The sequence below is a fragment of the Scyliorhinus canicula genome, chromosome 14 (assembly GCF_902713615.1).
Source record: "Scyliorhinus canicula chromosome 14, sScyCan1.1, whole genome shotgun sequence".
NCBI lineage: Eukaryota > Metazoa > Chordata > Chondrichthyes > Carcharhiniformes > Scyliorhinidae > Scyliorhinus > Scyliorhinus canicula.
Window position 1 is genome coordinate 20,157,806 of NC_052159.1, and position 19,576 is coordinate 20,177,381.

Sequence of the window (19,576 nt, forward strand, 5' to 3'; positions counted from 1 at the left end):
TCAACACAGGGCGGCACAGTAGCACAGTGGTTAGCACTGTTGCTTCACAGCGCCAGGGTCCCGGGTTCGATTCCCACTTGGGTCACTGTCTGTGCGGAGTCTGCACGTCCTCCCCGTTTCTGCGTGGGTTTCCTCCGGGTGCTCTGGTTTCCTCCCACAAGTCCTGAAAGATGTATTATTAGGTGAATTGGACACTCTGAATTCTCCCTCCGTGTACCGGAACAGGCGCTGTAGTGTGGCAGTTCCATAACATTCCAGTGTTAATATAAGCCTACCTGTGGTACTAGTAAAGATTGTTATTATTATTAAATGAGCTTCTGACCAGATATTCCTGCCATCACCAGGACTGCCACCTCCACAACATTCTTTTGATTCTGCCCTGTTACAGCTCATCTGCTGCTGAAACCTTCATGCCTTCATGAACTCTAGAATTGACTATTCCAATGTACTCCTGGACAGCCTCCCATGTTCTACCTTCCATAAACCTGAGCTCATCCAGCGTTCTACTGCCCACACCCAAACTGCCACGAAATATCCATCCATCACTCCCATCTTTGCTGACCTGCATTGACTCCTGGTTAAACAATGCCTCATTTTTCATTTTCTTTAAATCCATCCTTCTTTTCAAATCCCTTCATGGCTGTACCTCTCCCTACCTCTAATCTCCTCCAGCTGCACAACCCTCAATTATTACTTGCCTCATGAGTAGCTGCAATTTTAAGCACTCCACCATTGGTAACTGCCTTCATCCACCAAGGAACTAAGCTCTGTAATTTCCTCCCTAAATCTCTGCCTCTTTGCTTCTTTTCTCCTTAAGATAGTCCTTAAAATCTACCCCATTTGAGCTATCATATTGCCTTATATGCCTCTGATATCAAATTTTCCCCTAAAACCCACCTGTAAAGTGGACTTGGATGTTTTATTATGTTAAAAACACTATAAATGCAGGATGTGTATCTCATTTGTTGTTTGTGGGATTATTTGCCAAAATAACAACAATGACAGCACTTCAAAATGAATGGCTGTGAAATGCTTTGGACTGGCCTGAGAATGTGAAAGATGCTACATAAATACAACTTATTTCTACAAAAGCAAATCGGTGCTGCGATGCATAACAAATATTTGATAAGCGAGCAGAAGTTGTTCAATTTTGTCTGGATCACTTACTTTGAAATAGCTTGTAAAATATTTTACAATATGACCAGGAGAATTCTGTAGCTTATTGCTCTTAGTTATGAGTGACTTGCAGGTGTAAATCAATTTTAATTGTGCAGAGGTGGCATGGGTGTGATTGGGGTGTACAAAATGCTCAGATTATGAATGTAGATATGACTGGCATGCGTTATGGGCCAGAGTTTAGAGAACCCCAAAGTGTATCATGGAGTTCTCCTGACCCACAACTTTTAATACATTGTGGTATGGGTGCACACTGCCCACTCTACTGGTGTGGTACAGAAGAAATGGAAAAGTATTTTTTAAAAGCAAGACAATGTTTATTCTATGAATTCAAGTTCACCTTTTTAAAACATACAGTGAACAGCTTAGCAACCATTAATTCAAATACAACCCCCAAAGAATACAACACCAAGTAATCCTTAATAACTTCCCAAACAACATCCAGAAGACAAAAGAAACATATTTTAACAGAAGCACATCAGGTTTACATTCACTACTGAAAACATTTATAATTCTGAATTCACTAAATGATCAAGATATAGTCTTTTCTTGGCAGAGAGATCAACAGTACACCTGCTTTGTCTGGCTTCAGCTCCAACACTGAAAACAAAGCCAAAAAAAACACAGGCACACCCAAGCTTTTCTCAAAGTGAAACTAAAAAGCAGAGCCAGAGCTCAGCTCCACCCACACTCTGACATCACTGCAGTAACATGAACAGCTAAATATTTCTTAAAGCGACATTCTCATGACACATGCAATTCAGCACAGATTGCAAAGCACAAATTAAACTGAAGAATCCTTGAGCAGAGATGAACTTTAATAGACATTCACCCCCATAATTGAAATAACGGTACTTGTAGAACAGAATCTTAGCAAAAGTATTTGGTTCTGTGTAGATGTAACTCCTTCACAAAAGCAGCTCATTAAATATCTGGTTACAGGGACAGATGAGAACTGATAGTTAAACACTTCATATCAGGCGATTGTTTGTGTTTTCTCATTTAGAGGAGGCCAGAAGTGTTTGCATTGAACATTAAGTCAGTGCTGTAAAAGAGCTGGGTAAATTGTTGTGGAGCTATGTCTAGTGGATTAAAGCCTGTTTAATCAGAGTTTTCCCTTCAATTTGTGGATCTACTTCTGTAAACATCTACCCATGAGCCAAATGACATTTTCCTCATTCTACACTAGTGTAAAATAGCCTTTGGCATCTTCGTGATTGTTAAACTATTTAACTGCAAATGGCACAGCACATCATAGAAAATCTATCTTATGTGCTTTGTTTAAACCTACCTGAATCTAAAATTTCAGATAATGAATAAATGTGAAAATGTGCAACACAATAGCAGCAAAGACTTTTTAAGAACTTGGCAAAAAATGCTGATAGTTTGTTCTGGGAAAAAATAGAAATCTCCAATATCCTCTGAAACTAATACACACACGCAGATCCACGTTATTTTAAAATACGGACTGCCTCCTTTTTTCTCTACTTGTAGATACTTGCTTATACTGTTTTCTCCTTTAGCTATTTTTAAAAAATTAGATGTGGACGCTGCCATCAAACCAGTAGTTGACGGGAAGACTGTCAAAAGTTATTTCAGTGAAGAAATTAATTCTGGCATTTGATCTTTCTTTATGCATCATGAGCTGGTGACATTTGATCTGACTCTTTTGATAAATGAAATAAAAATCTGTTCAGAGTGAAATCAATTTCTTCTGGTAACCCTTAAAACATTGATTTATGTGTTCTATATATTACTTCATTCAAGGTGGTTAGGTTTCTGAGTGGAGCCTCACCTTCCCATTTAAAATGCATGGAAACAGTTTATAAGTAAACATACCATCTTACTCAATGCAGCTTTCAAGGTCAGTTTTTTTTCCTATGGCAATTTTTCTAATGTAAAAGTTCAGTTTGGCAACTTTTTAGTATTGGAGAAATAAAGGAACCGTGTGGTTTATTTCTACAATATAATGCAATTGAGAAATCACCTTTGATCAGTGGATGGAAAATTTATTTTGTTGGACTGAGTGATTTTGACCAGGTCTGACAGCAGAGTATCCTTGCCAAGCGCTATGCAATTGACGCTATTGTTAGAAAAAGATTTGCAAGCTATATTGAAACTTGTAGAAGAAGTCTAAAAATACCTTCAAATATCATTACTGTACTTGCATTAATCATGTACTCTCTGACCTGTTTACTTGCTACCTGTATAATGAGATATGTGCTAACATGCTAATATTTGGATTCTGCTGTTTTTAATGCATCAGGACACATCTACTCTATAAATAGAGATATTGCATTAGTGGTTTACCACAGGTGTCTTTTTTGGTGGAAAAATTTTTGCAGAAGGGATAATCCTTATGTTGCCAGTGTGCTATTTCGTAAGGAGTGTTAGCACTTAAACATTTATTTCTATATCCGCTATCTAAAATCTTCCTCGAGAGTTTCCCTTTCTCCTTCTAATCTCTCCACAACTATCCAACCCGAGCCGATGATACCACAGACAGCTGAAGTGTTCCCAAGGCTCTCACGATGCTGCTTCTTGCTACCTGTAATTTTTAAGAATGAGATGGATAAGTTCAATCTTATCGCTTACGTTTAAAAATTAAACCTAAACTTCGACTCCATTGGGTGGCATGCCAACTACAGTGTTCTGCTGCTTTCAGGTGGCTTGCATGAAGAGATGGTCAACTTGTCAAGTAGGTACAGTTTGAATACCAATGCTCCCACCAGTCTGTATCATTACATCACTTTGGCATCAATTTACTTCTTTCACTTGACCTAGTAATCCCTCCAGTGATTTTACAATTAATTTTGCTATGTTTTGGGGGCAAAATATTTTAATTTGTTAAATAATGTGATGAAGCACTTTGGGAGAGTTGTCCAAGAGCAAAACTGCGGAGGTTTCAAAGAAAATCAATTGAACATGATGCTTTTGATTTCTTCATTCTTGTGTCTCCCAAATGCTAGTGCATCTGCCTGATTATTATTTCACTCAGAGAACATACAGTGCAGAAGGAGGCCATTCGGCCCATCGAGTCTGCACCAATCCACTTAAGCCCTCACTTCCACCCTATCCCCGTAACTCAATAACCCCTCCCAAACCTTTTTTGGTCACTAAGGGCAATTTCGCATGGCCAATCCACCTAACCTGCACATCTTTGGACTGTGGGAAGCACCCGGAGTAAAACCACACAAACACGGGGAGAACGTGCGGACAGTGACCCAGCAAAGAATCAAACCTGGGACCCTGGCGCTGTGAAGCCACAGTGCTAATCACTTGTGCTACCCTGCTACTCGTCACGTGATATAATTTATTGCAATATTTTCTCTCAAATCATGTTTATACAAACAGTAACAAAATGTACTATACAGGTATAATCAGTAATTAAACATCTTTATGCGACTTCTTCTAAAAAAAAACAATGCAAGGAGTATCCGGAATAAAGGAGATGAACTTGGCACATGGATCAGTACTTGGAACTACAACTGCGATATTGTAGCCATTACGGAAGCATGTATTTCACAGAGGCAGGAATGGTTGTTAGATGTTCCGGGGTTTGGATGTTTTAAGAAGAATAGGGAGGGAGGTAAAAGAGGAGGGGGAGTGGCACTGTTAATTAGAGAGTGCATCACAGCTGCAGATAAGGAGGTAGTCGAGGAGGGGTTGTCTACGGAGTCAGTATGGGTGTAAGTTTGAAACGAGAAAGGAGCAGTCACTTTATTGGGAGTTTCCATAGACTCCCCAATAGCAGCAGAGAAATGGAGGAACAGATTGGACGGCAGATCTTGGAAAGGTGCAGAAGTAACCGAGTTGTTGTCATGGGTGACTTCAACTTCCCTAATATTGACTGGAACCTCCTTACTGCAAATGGTTTAGATGCAGCAGATTTTGTCAGGTGCGTTCAGAAAGGATTCCTGACTCAATATGTAGATAGACCAACTAGGGGAGAGGCCATATTGGATGTGGTGCTTGGCAACGAGCCAGGCCAGGTGTCAAATGTCTCAGTGGGAGAGCATTTCGGTGACATGACCACAACTCCTTGACCTTTATCATAGTCATGGAGAGGGATTGGAACAGACAGTATGGGAAGGTATCTAATTGGGGGAGGGGAAATTATACTGCTATTAGACAGGAGCTGGGGAACATAAATTGGGAGCAGATATTCTCTGGGAGATGCAAACAGTAATGTGGGGGTTGTTTAAGGAGCACTTGCGCGTGCTGGATAGTTTTGTCCCACTGAGACAAGGAAGGAATGGTAAGGTGAATGAGCCTTGGATGACCAGAGAAGTGGAGCTTCTAGTCAAGGGGAAGCAGGAAGCTGACATAAAGTTGATGAGGCAAGGATCTGGCACGGCTCTAGAGGGTTACAAGGTAGCCAGGAAGGAACTCAAAAATTGAATTAGGAGAGCTAGAAGGGGGCATTAAAAAGCCCTGGCGGGAAAAATTAGGGAAAACCCCAAGGGAATCTAAACTTATGTGAGAAATAAGAGGATGATTAGAGTGTGAGTAGGGCCGATCAGGGATAATGGAAGGAACTTGTGCCAAGAGTCTGAGGATGTAGGGGAGGCCCTAAATGAATATTTTGCTTCAGTATTCACTAGAGAGAGGGACCTTGTTGCTCATGAGAACAGCGTGAACCAGGTTATTAGGCTCAAACAGGTTGATATTAAGAAAGGATGTGCTGGAAATTTTGAAAAGCATCAGGATAGATAAGTCCTCTGAGCCAACCAGGATATACCCAACGTTACTACGGAAGCGAGGGACGAGATTGCTGTGCCATTGGCGATGATCATTGCATCCTCACTCTCCATTGGAGTAGTACCGGATGATTGGAGGGAGGCGAATGTTGTTCCCCTGTTCAAGAAAGGGAATGGGCAAATCCCTACGGACCAGTCAGTCTTACGTCCGTGATGACCAAAATACTATTCTCCCCTCCCGGCGGGGCTAGGAGTGGCGCTCTGTAACTCTCGGCCACCAGGCTGCGCGCCGAGAGTGACGCGATGGCGGCGCCTATGTGATGCGCGACTGGCGTCATGACGGCTGACAGCTCAAACCTGCGCATGTGCTGTGGCCGTCTTTCCCCTCAGCCGCCCCGCAAGATGTGGCTGCTTGATCTTGCGGGGCAGCGGAGGGGAAATATTGCGTCCAATTGAGACGCCGGCTCGATGATCTGTGGGCACCGATCGCGGGCCTGTCCCCTCCCGAGCACAGTCGTGGTGCTCATTCCCCACCAGGCCCCCTACAAGCCCCAGACGGGCATCTCACGGAGTTTTCACGACGGCAGCAACCAGGTGTGGCGACCGCCGATTCTTCTGAGCGGGGGGGTGGGAGAATCGCGGGGGCGCCAAGGGGCCGTCACGCGATTCTCCCACGCAGCGTGGGGAGCGGAGAATTGCGCCCATGATTTATGATTATTTAGAAAAACATAGTTTGATTAAAGATAGTCAACATGGCTTTGTGAGGGGTAGGTCATGCCTCACAAGTCTTGTTAAATTCTTTTGAGGGTGTGTCGAAACATTGATGAAGGTCGGGCAGTGGATGTGGTGTACATGGATTTCAGTAAGGCATTTTATAAGGTTCCCCATGGTAGTCTCATTCAGAAAGTCAGGGGGCATTGGACACAGGAAAATTTGGCTGGCTGAAAGAGACAGCGAGTGGTAGTGGATAGAAAATATTCCGCCTGGAGGTTGGTGACCAGTGGTGTCCCACAAGGATCTGTTCTGGGACCTCTGCTCTTTTGTGGTTTTTATAAATGACTTGGATGAGAAAGTGGAAGGGTGGGTTAGTAAGTTTGCCGATGACACGAAGATTGGGGGAGTTGTAGATAGCGCGGGGGCTGTTTCAGGTTACAACAGGACATACAAAGCTGGGATACAAAGCTGGGCTGAGAAGTGCCTGATGGAGTTCCGCCTAGATAAATGTGAAGTGATTCATTTTGGAAGGTCGAATTTGAATGCTGAATACAGGGTAAAAGGCAGGATTCTTGGAAGTGTGGAGGAACAGAGAGATCTTGGGGTCCACGTACATAGATCCCTCAAAGTTGCCACCCAGGTTGATAGGGTTTTAAGAAGGCATATGATGTGTTGGCTTTCATTAACAGGGTGATTGAGTTGAAGAGCCGCGAGGTTTTGCTGCAGCTTTATAAAACCCTGGTTCGACCACACTTGGGGCGGAATTCTCCGCTCCCGCGATAAATCAGGAAGGCCGTCGTGAACTCGGCCGAGTTTCACGACGGCCTCGGAGGCTGCTGCTCTCACCTTATTCACCCCAACCCGGGGGGCTAGGAACGGCACTCCGTAACTCTCGGCCGCCGGTCCTTGACGCCTGCGTCAAGGCGGCGCGCCGAGAATGACGCGACGGCGGCGCCTAAGTGACGTCAGCCGCACATGCGCAGGTTGGCCGACTCCAATCCGCGCATGCGCGGCTGACGGCTCAAACCCGCACATGCGTGGTTTCCGTCTTCCCCTCCGCTGCCCCGCAAGAAGCGGCGGAGGGGAAAGAGTGCGTCGATTTGAGACGCCGGCCCGACGATCGGTAGGCACCGATCGCGGGCCAGTCCCCTCCCGAGCACGGCCGTGGTGCGCTGCTCACCCCCCTCTCCACCCCCCACAAGCTTCAAACGAGCATTTGGCGCCCATGTTCACGACGGCAGCGACCAAGTGTGGTTGCCGCCGTCGTGAACCGGTCGCGAACGGCAGGCCGCCAGGCCCATCCGGGCCGGAGAGTCGCCGTGAAAAACGGCGAGCGGCGATTCTTCCGAACGGGGGGGTGGGAGAATCGCGGGGGGTGCCAGGGGGGCGTGTCGTGAGTCGCCCGGCCCTCCTGCGATTCTCCCACCCGGCGTGGGGAGCGAAGAATCGCGCCCTTGGAATATTGTGTCCAGTTCTGGTCGCCTCATTATAGAAATATGTGGATGCTTAGGAGAGGGTGCAAGGAGATTTACCAGGATGTTTGCCTGGACTGGAGGGCATGCCTTATGAAGAAAGGTTGAGGGAGCTAGGGCATTTCTCACTGGAGCGACGAAGGAAGAGAGGTGACTTGATAGAGTTGTACAAGGTGATGAAAGGCATGGGTAGAGTGGATAGCCAGAAATTTGCCTCCAGGGCAGAAATGGCTGTCATGAGGGGACATAACATTAAGGTGATTGGAGGAAGGTATAGGGGCGATGTCAGAGGTCGGTTCTTTACACATAGAGTTTTGGGTGCATGGAATGCGCTGCCAGCAGAGGTGGTAGAGTCAGAGTCATTAGGGACATTTAAGCGACTCTTGGACAGCAGTAAATTGGAGAGGTGTCAGTTGGGTTGATCTTAGATTAGGATAAGTGGTCGGCACAACATCGTGGGCCAAAGGGCCTGTACCATGTTGTGCTGTTCTATGTTTTGCGAGTGGGCATTATTCTCCCAATATAACCTCCCCTTCTCAAGATACTTGAGATTATAGCTCAACCTCATTTATTTTGTTGAAGCATTTAACAACTGTATTAATGCAGTTTATAGCAGTTTCAGAGCTCTGAATTGAATGTAGTCTGGATCATTTTGTAAGGATCTATTGTTGTGTATATTAAAATTTATATTTATGTGCATTTGTATAAAATATTCAAGTATCTATGTCAGTCATGTCTTCTTACTCTGGCCCAAGTTGCCCACAAGAACTTTTGCATAGTAAAACTCCATTTAAATAAAAGGTTCTCCCAAGTGTTCACAGAATTTGCAAATATAATTTATAGCCTCATGTTCAAATCATCATGTTTCTAAAGCCTTCTCAAATTTCCCTTCAAAGTTACCAACCACAACCTGGTACAGTCCTCTTTTTAGAGAACAGTTTAACATTTTTTGAGTAGTTGCAAACGCAGTCTGCTATTAGTGGGCTGAACCCGGTACAGCCATCTAAAGAACAGTTTATAATTTTTGAGTGGTAGCAAACATAGTCTGCTATTTATGGGTTGATTGATGGCTATCTGTATATTTGCAAGGTGTTAACCATCAAATTGTTCTAATGGCAAATTTAGATGTTGTCTTTGCATAGTTTATACAAATATTTTATTTCCATTGGCGGAACTTAAAGTATCCAAGTTGAGTGACAGGTATAAAATTAGCTTATTTTACTAATAAAAGAAATCCGACTAAATAGTACCCTAACAACAACCTAAACTGGTTCATGCAGATTTGGACTAGTTGGAAGTATAATCACTGCTGTAATATCAGAATTTCTGTCAGGCAAGTTATACGACTATGTCCCACAAAATGGATTTGGATGAATGACCAACTTATCTGTTTTACTGGCAATATATGAGTGATAACGATTGGCCATAGCACCAGAAACATTTTCGCCTCCACTTGTTTAAAATAATGTTTTAAAATCCACTGTGATGGGCAGACAATATCTAGGTTTATTATCCCACCTGAAAGGCAACGGGTGCGATTTTATGGAAACATTTTGGGCGAGTATGACGAGGTGTTCCTCGCCAGCTTTTTCGCATCCAGTGATGGAAAGAGCCATATCGCGATGTTCTGTGAGATCCCGTTAGATCTTGCAAAGTGTTCTGAGCGTCACAGATCTCGCAAGAGGCCTCTCTAGATTTTAACTCCCTCGTCGCATCACCAATTCAGCCACAACGAGGCTTGCTTCACCAAGTTGGGCATGATGAGGCCCTCCGATGGCGGCCAACATCTCTGGTAATGCAGCATTTTTGTGGTACAGAGTTTTAATATTACCCTTAATTCTGTGAAACCCTGGCAAAGGGGCTTCAAGACCAAGTTTCCATCACAACGCCAGAGCCAAGCTGACATTTGAATATGGCATATGGATTAAATGGATTCAAGCTGTCTCTTGTGTAAGTCAGCAGATATGGGGCAATGGGATCCCTGATGGTCATCTCTAGATTATGGCTATATTTCTGTATATAGGCTAAAAGTAAAATACTGTGAATGCTGCTGATCTGCACTAAAAACCATGTGGGAAAACTCAACAGGTCAGGCAGCAGCAGTGGAGACGATAACCAAATTAACATTTCAAATCCAATATGACTACTTCCGAAGAAGTTCAAATTGGACTCCACATTAATTCTGTTTTACTCTCCACAGATACTGCCAGACCTGCTGTGTTTTCCTGCGCTGTTTGTTTTTATTGTTGTAGGTTTGTGAACTAGGGCGATGATTCTCTGCTTCAGTCTTAATGTAGATGTTTCTGTCTGATTGTTGGTGTGAACCACTGCAGTGAACTGACTACCTGAATTTTCTGTGGTCAGCACTTGAACTTTATTTGTAACCAAAGGTTAAATGTTCTATTGTGCCTCTCACTGTTCACTTTACAGGGTAAATACTGAACAGGAAACATGACAGTTTAGTTTGGGGAAGAGAGAAAGAATGTCCACATAAATGATCAATACAGGACCAAGGGGTTTATCTTGCAAACAAGGACGGTGAAACTATGTGACGAGGTGTGTTTACCGGAATAGGATCGGTGGGAAAGAAACTATTGAGAGAGGACTTGAGATATTTACTTCCATTGCTTCATAAACAGCCCCTTTCTTTCTACAGCCTTAAAAGCCGATAGGATCTGAATTTATTTTTAATTTCAGCAGATGACGTGGAAAGAACATGTGTCTTGAATTGATAGCAGTGACATGGGGGGAGATACGCTTCCAGCAGAGCTGCAGAACCTCCTTACCCACATTAGGGAAGAGGAATGCACAAGCCAAGGGATATCAGGGACAGCATCATCATAGCTATATTCAAGAAGAGTGACGAGTTGGATTGTGGTAACTACAGAGGCTGTCTGCCACAGGTAGATCATTTCAAAAATCCTCCTCAGTTGCCTCCCCCAGTAGCCAAAGAGCTATCTCCAGAGTCATAGTGCACTTTTCAGCCATCATGAGGGCACCATAAATTTTCAGTATTACAATGAACAGCACCAAATGCTATGCTTAACCTCTTTTGACCTCACAAAAGCCTTTGACTCTGTCAACCATGCAGGCTTATCCTCCTCAAATTTAACTGTGCTCAGCAATTTGGTGCCATCCGCTATCTATGCCATGATCTTTGCCAACAGAACCACCACAGACCATACCTCAGTAAAGACCAGGGTCAAACAAGGCTGTATCATCACGCAAACGCACATCTCTCTTTTCCTTGCTGCAATAGTACACCATACCTTCAGCAAATTACTCAAAGGCATGCAGATAATTTCCAGAATGGATGGGAAACTATTCAACCGACGTCACTTTCAATTAAAATCCATTTCCCATATCTCGGGAGCCTTATCTCGATGAAGGCAAAGATAGATGACAAAATTCATTATTGTTTCCATTTGTCTCCAATGCGCCTACAGCCGAGTGAAGGAAAGAGCATTTTTTAAAAATTCATTCATGAGATGTGGGCATCACTGGCTAGGCCAGCATTTATTGCCCATCCCTAATTAAGAACACAAGAACTCTAAGCTGGAGTAGACAATTCAGCCCTTCAAGCCTGCTGTGTCATTCAATACGATCATGGCTGATCTTATCTTGGCCTCAACTTCACTAATCTGCCTTAATTGTGCTTGAGAAGATGGTGCTGAGCTGTCTTCTTGAACCATTGCAGCCATGTGGTGTAGGTACACCCACAGTGCTGTTATAGGAAGGAGTTCTGGTGTAGGTACGTGCTGTTCGGAAGGAAGTTCTGGGATATTGACTCAGTGGCAGTGAAGGAACGGTGCTGTTTCCAAGTCAGGATGGTGGCTTGGAGAGGAACTTCCCAGATGGTGGTGTTCCCATGTGGAAACAATTTGGGGATATGCTCAAATACCTCTGCCAGCTCATGAGTCCCTGGCTCATGACTGACCAAAATGGAGAACGTTAATTTGGGAACACATCAAGGAACTTTGTCAGGAGCATGCAGAAGTCAGGGCTAGTATCCAACCCTCCAAGCACCACCTGCCCTGCATGTGGGAGAGTCTGCAGATCGCGCTTTAGACTTAGCATCCCTCTCCAAACCATTGAACCGGAGTTGATGCAAGACATCCTCAATCCCACGGGTTGCCCAAGGAGAATTGGTAGTTGAAGATTCAGCAGCTTGTTTTAGTGATTGTTTTTTTTTTTAATTTTGAAATAAGTAGCTTTAAATTGATGCTGTGCAGTTACCCAGTAGCTTGGGCATCTGCAATTGCTTTGCAAAAGATATTTCAATTTTCTTGCTGTGGCAACTTTCTTAAATTATTGAAGAACCTCCCTTTTTTTAAAAAGTGATAATGAAACTGCTTCACTTATCATTAAGGAAGAAACAGCAGAGCTTCATCTGTTCAGGCTGGCTGTCAGCAGCCCTGTGGTTCTTGTCACCCCAGAGGCTCCTAATAAGGCAGAGGCAATGCACAAATGGCTGTGTCTCCAGGAGCCAAATTAGTGGGTTAGTTGCCACTTTTGGTTGACTCAAGGAAAGTTGCATAAATTTTGAGATTGACATAAACTATACTTTTGAATATTCCAGAGTTTTGGATAACTAATCTCGCCGGCACGAATCCCCGTTACGGCCCGCTCGTGAGATTTTGCACCCGCAGCAAACGGGTCCATTAAATTCTGCCCCATGTATCACGGATTCTTTCCTGTATTTCCGAGAACACATTGTAACACCTGGTGGCAGAGCTTATGTTGTAGCCTTCAATAATTTCCATCATGAACCAGAAGTAGACCATCCAGTCCCTCAAACGTGTTCTGCCAGTCGGTTGTATCACCGCTGATCTGCATCTAATTTTCTATTGGCCTAGTATCCACAGCATTTTTGGGGAGTGAATTCCAGATTTCAAAGGAACTAATATGGCTGCGATGTTCCTGATCTGAAGTTGGCTGTTGCAATTTGAATGTTTTTAAAATACAAAAGAGGATGATGATTTGAAATACCTAAAAAAAAATATTCATGAGAACTGTATTGTTTGAACAGCTGCTGATTTCCTTTTGTAGGATGTGGTAAACACACACCCTGGGTTGACGTTTCTAAGAGAAGCTGCAGAATTTCACACCCGATATATTACCACAGTAAGTATGTCTTCTAGAGGACTGTTTTCAACTGATGTTTTAGTTGCCTGTCTCTCTCAACCCTGCCAACTGAATTGCTACAGCCCTGTTGGTTGGATGATCACATAAATGGAGGCTGCTCCATTTGTACAAGTGGGTGGGGAAGGGTCTTGTCTGTCTTGTTTTGTCTGGTCTTGCCTGATTTCAGGGATAGGTAACTTGAGATCGAGTGGTGTAGTAGGTTGACAGACCATGGGATATTTAGATGGGAGGGTATCGGCAGATCATTGACGGATGTCTCTGGTTTTCCCTTCAAGGAAGTAGTGGTCTTCATCTCAGCCACTCACTCTGGCGGACCATAGTCATAAGAAATAGGAGTAGTCCATTCATCACATTGAACCTGCTCCACCATTCAATAAACTCGTAGCTGATCTGATTGTGATGTTAACTGCCCCTCAAAACCCTTAATTCCCTTGTAGGACAAAAACCTGTCTAGCTCAGTCTTGAGTATATTCAATGACCCTGCCTCCACTGTTTTACGATGAGAATTCCAAAGACTAAATGACCTTCAAAGACGCACTTTCTCCTCATCTCTGTCTTAAATGGGAGGCTCCTTATTTTTAAATTGTATCCCGCATATCTAGATTGCCTTACGAGGGGTAACAGCATCTATTCGGTCCAGCTCTCAGAATCTTGTGTTTTGATAAGACCACCTCTCGTTCTTCTAAACTCCAGTTTGTATTGGATCAACTTGCTCAGCCTTTCCTCATAAGACAACCCCTCATTCCAGGAATAAGATCACTGTGGACTGTTCCAATGCAAGTATATCCCTCTTTAAGTAAGGAAACTAACACTATGCAGTACTTTACACGTGGTCTCCCCAATGTGTTGTAGCAAGACTTCTTACTCCATTCCCCTTGCCACAATATTCAACATTCCAATTGCCTTCCTAATTGACTTCCGTACGTGCATGCTCGTTTTATGTGATTTCATGTACAAGGACATCCAGGTGTCTGTTTACCATTGCATTCTGCAATCTCTCTCCATTTATTCAATGATCTGCTTTGCTATTCTTCCTGCCACTGTGCACAACCTCACATTTTCCTCCAATATACTGAGGGGCAGCCCCTTCTCCATTGGGGAAGGGGTGTGGTATAGGGGAGTGGGTTGTGCGGGTGGGGGGGGGGGGGGGGTAAAGGGAAGAGTGTGACCCCCCCCTGCTTCTGTGATGGTGGTCTGGGGGTTGCCCTGCAGCTTGTGGGAGAGGGCATGGGGGGAGTTCGATGTTCTTGTTGTACATGGCGCCCTAATCTCTGTAGCCTGGGTGGCTGGCTCTGAGGCCCCGTGACGGCAATAGACACACCCACCCATGTTTCTTTCTCTGACCCAGTGTCAGAAGATCGGGCTAGAAAATCTGGCTGTGTTTCTGTGGAGAAACACTCTGGTTTTCAGTCAGATCCTGACACTTTTGTCATTTTCTCAGAAAATTCCACCCGTTGTGACCTCCTCACAACTTGTACCTGTGTATCATGAGCAAATTTAAATAGAATTCAATTGGTCCCTTCATTGAAGTCATTAACATGGATCGCAAATAGTTGAGACTGCATCACTAATCGCTGTGGAATTCTACTTGCTACAGTTTGCCAACCCAAAAATGATCGATTTATTGCAACACTGCTTCCTGCTAGGATAACCCATACTCTAAACATGCTATATCATCCCAATCTATGAGCTGTAACTTGTGCAGTAACCATTTATGTGGCAGCTTATCAAGTGCCTTTTGGAAATCCAAATGCACCACATCTATTGATACCCCTCTATCCATGCCGCTTATTACATCCTCAAAAAATTTGTCAAACACTATTTCCCTTTCACGAAACCATGTTGACTTTTCCTAATTGTGCCTAATTGTATTATGAATTTCTAAATGTCGTGCTACTATTTCCTTTAATAATGAAGTTTGGCATTGTCCCAGTGAGAGGTTTGTCTAATTGGCCTATAGTTTGGTTTCTCACTCCCTTCTTTCTTGAACAGAGGTGTTACATTTTCAAGTTTTCCAATTAGCCGAGACTTTTCTAGAATGTAGGGCATTTTGGAAGACTTGCAACCAATGCATCCACTATCTGCATATCCTGTATGTAAAGAAATCTCTAATCTTTCCATACTCTACATGATTTAAAATTGCTGATCCCTCTGCATTATTTCTCCGTTAAAAACATTTACCGGTAGTTTGAGTTTGCATTCAGCTACAAGCTCTGGTTGTTAGTAGTGTAGACATCTCAACCTTGCTCTCTGAATTGCCATTTATTTCCTCTAAGATAAAACTATGACGTCCATAAAATTTCATCTGATTCACTTAAGAGAAGGATATCTGTTGTCCTTGCGTGACTCCACATTCACAGCAATATGGTTGACTCTTAAATGCCCAATGGCTTAGTAAACTACTCCGTTGCATCAAATCACAATAAAAAATCGAATAAGAATAAAATTGGTTGGATAGCCAAGTATCAACCTCTGCACTGGACACGACAATGAGGTAGCCAGCCTAGTCAGCCCTGCAAAGTCCTCCTCACTAACATTGTCAACTAATTTGTCAAAATTGTGAGAGCTGTTCCACAATTTAATCAAGCAACAGCCTGACTTGTGCATACAATCAGAATCGTACCTTACATCTAGGGCGCGATTCTCCCAAAACGGGAGAAATCGTAAAGCTGCCGTAAAACCCGGGCGGGTTTTACGGCAGCGCGCCCCTTCCCGACCGGGGACCGATTCTGGTCCCCGGTCGGGGCTAGCAGCCCGACGCCGTAGGCTCCGGCAAGACGGGCTTAACGGAAATCGTTAAGCCCGCTTGCCGGAGTTAGCGCCGGCTGACGCGTCATATGACGTCAGCCGCGCATGCGCAGTTTGGAAGACTCCAACCCGCGCATGCGCGGGTGACGTCATCGCGTTTTTGCGCGAAACCCGCGCATGCGCGGGCCGGGTTGCCCCTCGGCCGCCCCGCGAATGGATACTGCGGGGCGGCGGAAGGACAAGTAGTGCGCGGGCATCGGGCCCGCTGCCCGCGATCGGTGCCCACCGATCGCGGGCCCATGGCACCCTTGGTACGGCCGTGCCAATCGGTGCCATGGTTATTAATAGCGAGTTAGTCACGCCGTTTTTACGAACGGCAAGACCAGGTGTGTTTGCCGTTCGTAAAAACGGCGTAAAGGGCTGGGACTTCGGCCCATCTAACAGCTGAGAATCGCTGCCGGCCGTAAAAAAACGGCGGCAGCGATTCGGGTCGGGACTTCGGCGGGGGGGGGGGGGGGGGGGGGGGGGGGGGGGGGGGGGGGGGGGAGGGGGGGGGGAGGGGAGAATAGCGGGAGGGTGGCAAAAATGTCGGGAAGGCCCTCCCGCTATTCTCCCACCCGTCGTGGGGGGCGGAGAATTTTGCCCCTAATGTTCCAGACTCCTTTATTGCCATCCCTGAATATGTCTATTGTCCATCTGTCAGTGTAGTCCTGGAGATGGCAGCACAGTGGTAGCCGGGGAGTAGCCCTGGGAATCCTCAACATTTACTTTGGATCCCTGAAAATCTCAAATGTATCAGGTCAAATGCAGGCATGGAAACCTGCTGATTAACGCCAACTACCTTCCCTCAACTAATGAAACAATGCTGCTCCTTGTTGAACACAACTTGGAAGAAACACGTGAAGGTAGCAAGAGCACAGAATGTACTCTTCTGGGGGGGGACTTCTTCTGTACTTGGGATGTGAGCATCTCTGGCATTTATTGTCCACCCATAATTTCCCTAGGTGGTGTAGCAACTTCCAAGGCTCATTTGACAGCACTTTTCAAATGTGCGACTTCCACCAATAAGCTAATGAGGGCAACAGGTGCATGGAAGCCCCACCCCCTGCAAATTGCTGTCCAAATCTATCATCCTACATGGAAATATATTGCTGTTTCTTTGCAGTCACTGGGTCAATCCTGGAACACCCTCCCAAACAGCATAGACTGCAACATTTTAAGAAGGCAGCTCAGCACTATTTTCTCAAGTGGATGGACAATAAATGAGTGGAAAGTGCATGGTTGAGGTGGATCCCCTATTGAAACACAATTGTCGGGGTGGCCTGTGACCCTGGTACCTGCCAATTTTTCTTCACTATATTCCCTTTGGCCTTTTGCCAGATTTTTCCATGCTTTGTTTCTGCTCTGTTATAATCATTTACATCTCCTCTGGATGCATATTTTTCTTTCGTGTCTCATTGCCATCCACCAGCATCCTTTTTAATATTATCACTCCTGCGCTGCCACAGATCTTCCCTTGTGTTCTTTACTCCTGTTTCTCCTCCTTTTAACCCTCCTTTTAACCTGTCTGTACATGCTTAAAATTTGTTGTTGTCTGAACATCTAGTTCTGATCAAAGATCATCACCCGGTAACTTTTGACTTATTCTCTAATCTCTCGACTACCTCCCTTAGTTTGGTATTATCTGCAGATTAGCCCAGATTTTCTGTTTTCATTTTGGCATTTTATTTTTCAGGTCATACAGAGGATATTTTACACAGTAAACAGATCATGGACAGGACGTATAACATGTGCAGAAGTTAGGAAAAGCAACCTTTTACAGGTATGGCCTCCTGCAATCCTTTTGGATATCTATCTTTTCCATTATTGTCACTTAGTACTTGAATTTCCAGGACTTGTTTTCTCGGAGCACCCGTGTTTAAACATCTAACTCCATTAATCGTTGCTGGCAATTTCACTTGTTTATTTTATTAGAAGCTTCCTTGAGATAGGACTTGTCGGATTTCCCTGTATGACCAACAAATTGCCCTGTCTTTCACAGTTTGCACAAGTACAGTGTGTTGTGAGCATATGATGATTTAAGAGCAACTGTATATTCAGCATCACCTGAGTTGCATTAATTGGAGCTGCGGTAAATTTCATTAACCATAATTAGAGAAACGTTTGAATCCACATTATTGACTGAATGAAATCAACATGATCAGTCAAACTATTTCCAAATTTTAAAAATAGGTTTGCACAAACACAAAAATTATAAATGCTCAACCAAGGTTAATAGTTTACAGTTTTGGCTATTGGCTTGCAAACAAGTCATGCATCAACAGAGTACAAATGGTGGGCCGCACGTAGGCACAGTGGTTAGCACTGCTGCCTCACAGCACCGAGGGCCTAGGATCGATCCCGGCCCTGGGTCACCATCCGTGTGGAGTATGCATATTCTCCCCGTGTCTGCATTAGTCTCACCCCCACAACCCAAAGATGTGTAGGGTAGGTCAATTGGCCACGCTAAATTGCCCCCTTAATTGGAACAAGAAAATAATTGGTTGCTCTAAATTTCTAAAAGAAAAAAAAAAAATTTTAAAGCACAAATGAAGGGAATGTTGCCAAGTTTAAATTCTATTAATTTAAATTATTCTCCGCTGACGGTTAACCATCTGCAGTGTTGGAGTAATTACTTTATGAATAATTTTATGAATTTTAAAGTAAGGGTATGTTTTTTAATTCATAGAACCTAGCATTATTGGAAGAAGAGGAGGACATTAATCAGCTCACAGAATTTTTCTCCTATGAGCACTTTTATGTGATCTATTGTAAATTCTGGGAACTCGACACTGACCATGACCTCTACATTGATCAGAAGGACCTGGCAAGACACAATGATGATGGTATGACATGCAACATGAAGTAGCAGGTTATTAAGAGTCAGCTGCTTGATGTTTCAAATGACAGGCCGTGCATAAATAAATGGTGAACAGCTATCTGGAAAAAAGCTATTTAAAGTCCTTTACTTGCTAGAACATAAACCTATTCACAAAACAGAAACCTGTATTGTACTGCCTATTTTTTATCCTGCTCATTTTATAAAGGCAAGCAGAGAATGTAATTAAATCACAGCCCATCAATAATTACTTTTGGAGAAAAATAATTAAAGGTACGCATATGTGTAATATGAGCAGGAGAAATTGTATTAATTCTATTTATCACAGTGGAAACATTTTTCTTTCGCTCTCTCATCAGTCCAAAATCATTCATTGAGCATCCTGTTCATTATTTTAGTTGAAAACAGATTAGGAGAGTTTTACAGATGATCTCATTCGTCACTTCTGAGGCTAACTGAATAATTGTCACAAACTGTGTTATGAATCTTGCATTTCAACTATTGAGAATCCACAAACCAATGTTGAATTAAAGTTGCCTAGCATTTACACTGGTCATTTCCTGTAAACCTTGGGAGCTATTTTATCTCGCGTTCACTTAATTTTCTAAAATATTATAAGACATAGGAGCAGAATTAGGCCACTCGACCCATCGAGTCTGCTCCACCATTCAATCATGGCTGATATTTTTATCATCCCCATTCTCCTGCCTTCTCCCCATCACCCCTGATCCCCTTATTAATCA

At 43.8% G+C, this 19,576-nt stretch overlaps 1 protein-coding gene across 2 annotated transcripts in view; it reads left to right on the plus strand.

The window, feature by feature from the left end:
- The window catches only part of ppp2r3b (protein phosphatase 2, regulatory subunit B'', beta), a 143,611-nt gene that overhangs the window by 98,560 nt on the left and 25,475 nt on the right, over positions 1-19,576 (plus strand). For both annotated transcript variants that reach the window (XM_038818195.1, XM_038818196.1), the window contains 3 exons: positions 13,112-13,186; positions 17,691-17,777; positions 18,684-18,840. In XM_038818195.1, coding sequence (XP_038674123.1) covers positions 13,112-13,186; positions 17,691-17,777; positions 18,684-18,840 — 319 coding nt within the window. The remainder of the gene's footprint in view (positions 1-13,111; positions 13,187-17,690; positions 17,778-18,683; positions 18,841-19,576) is intronic.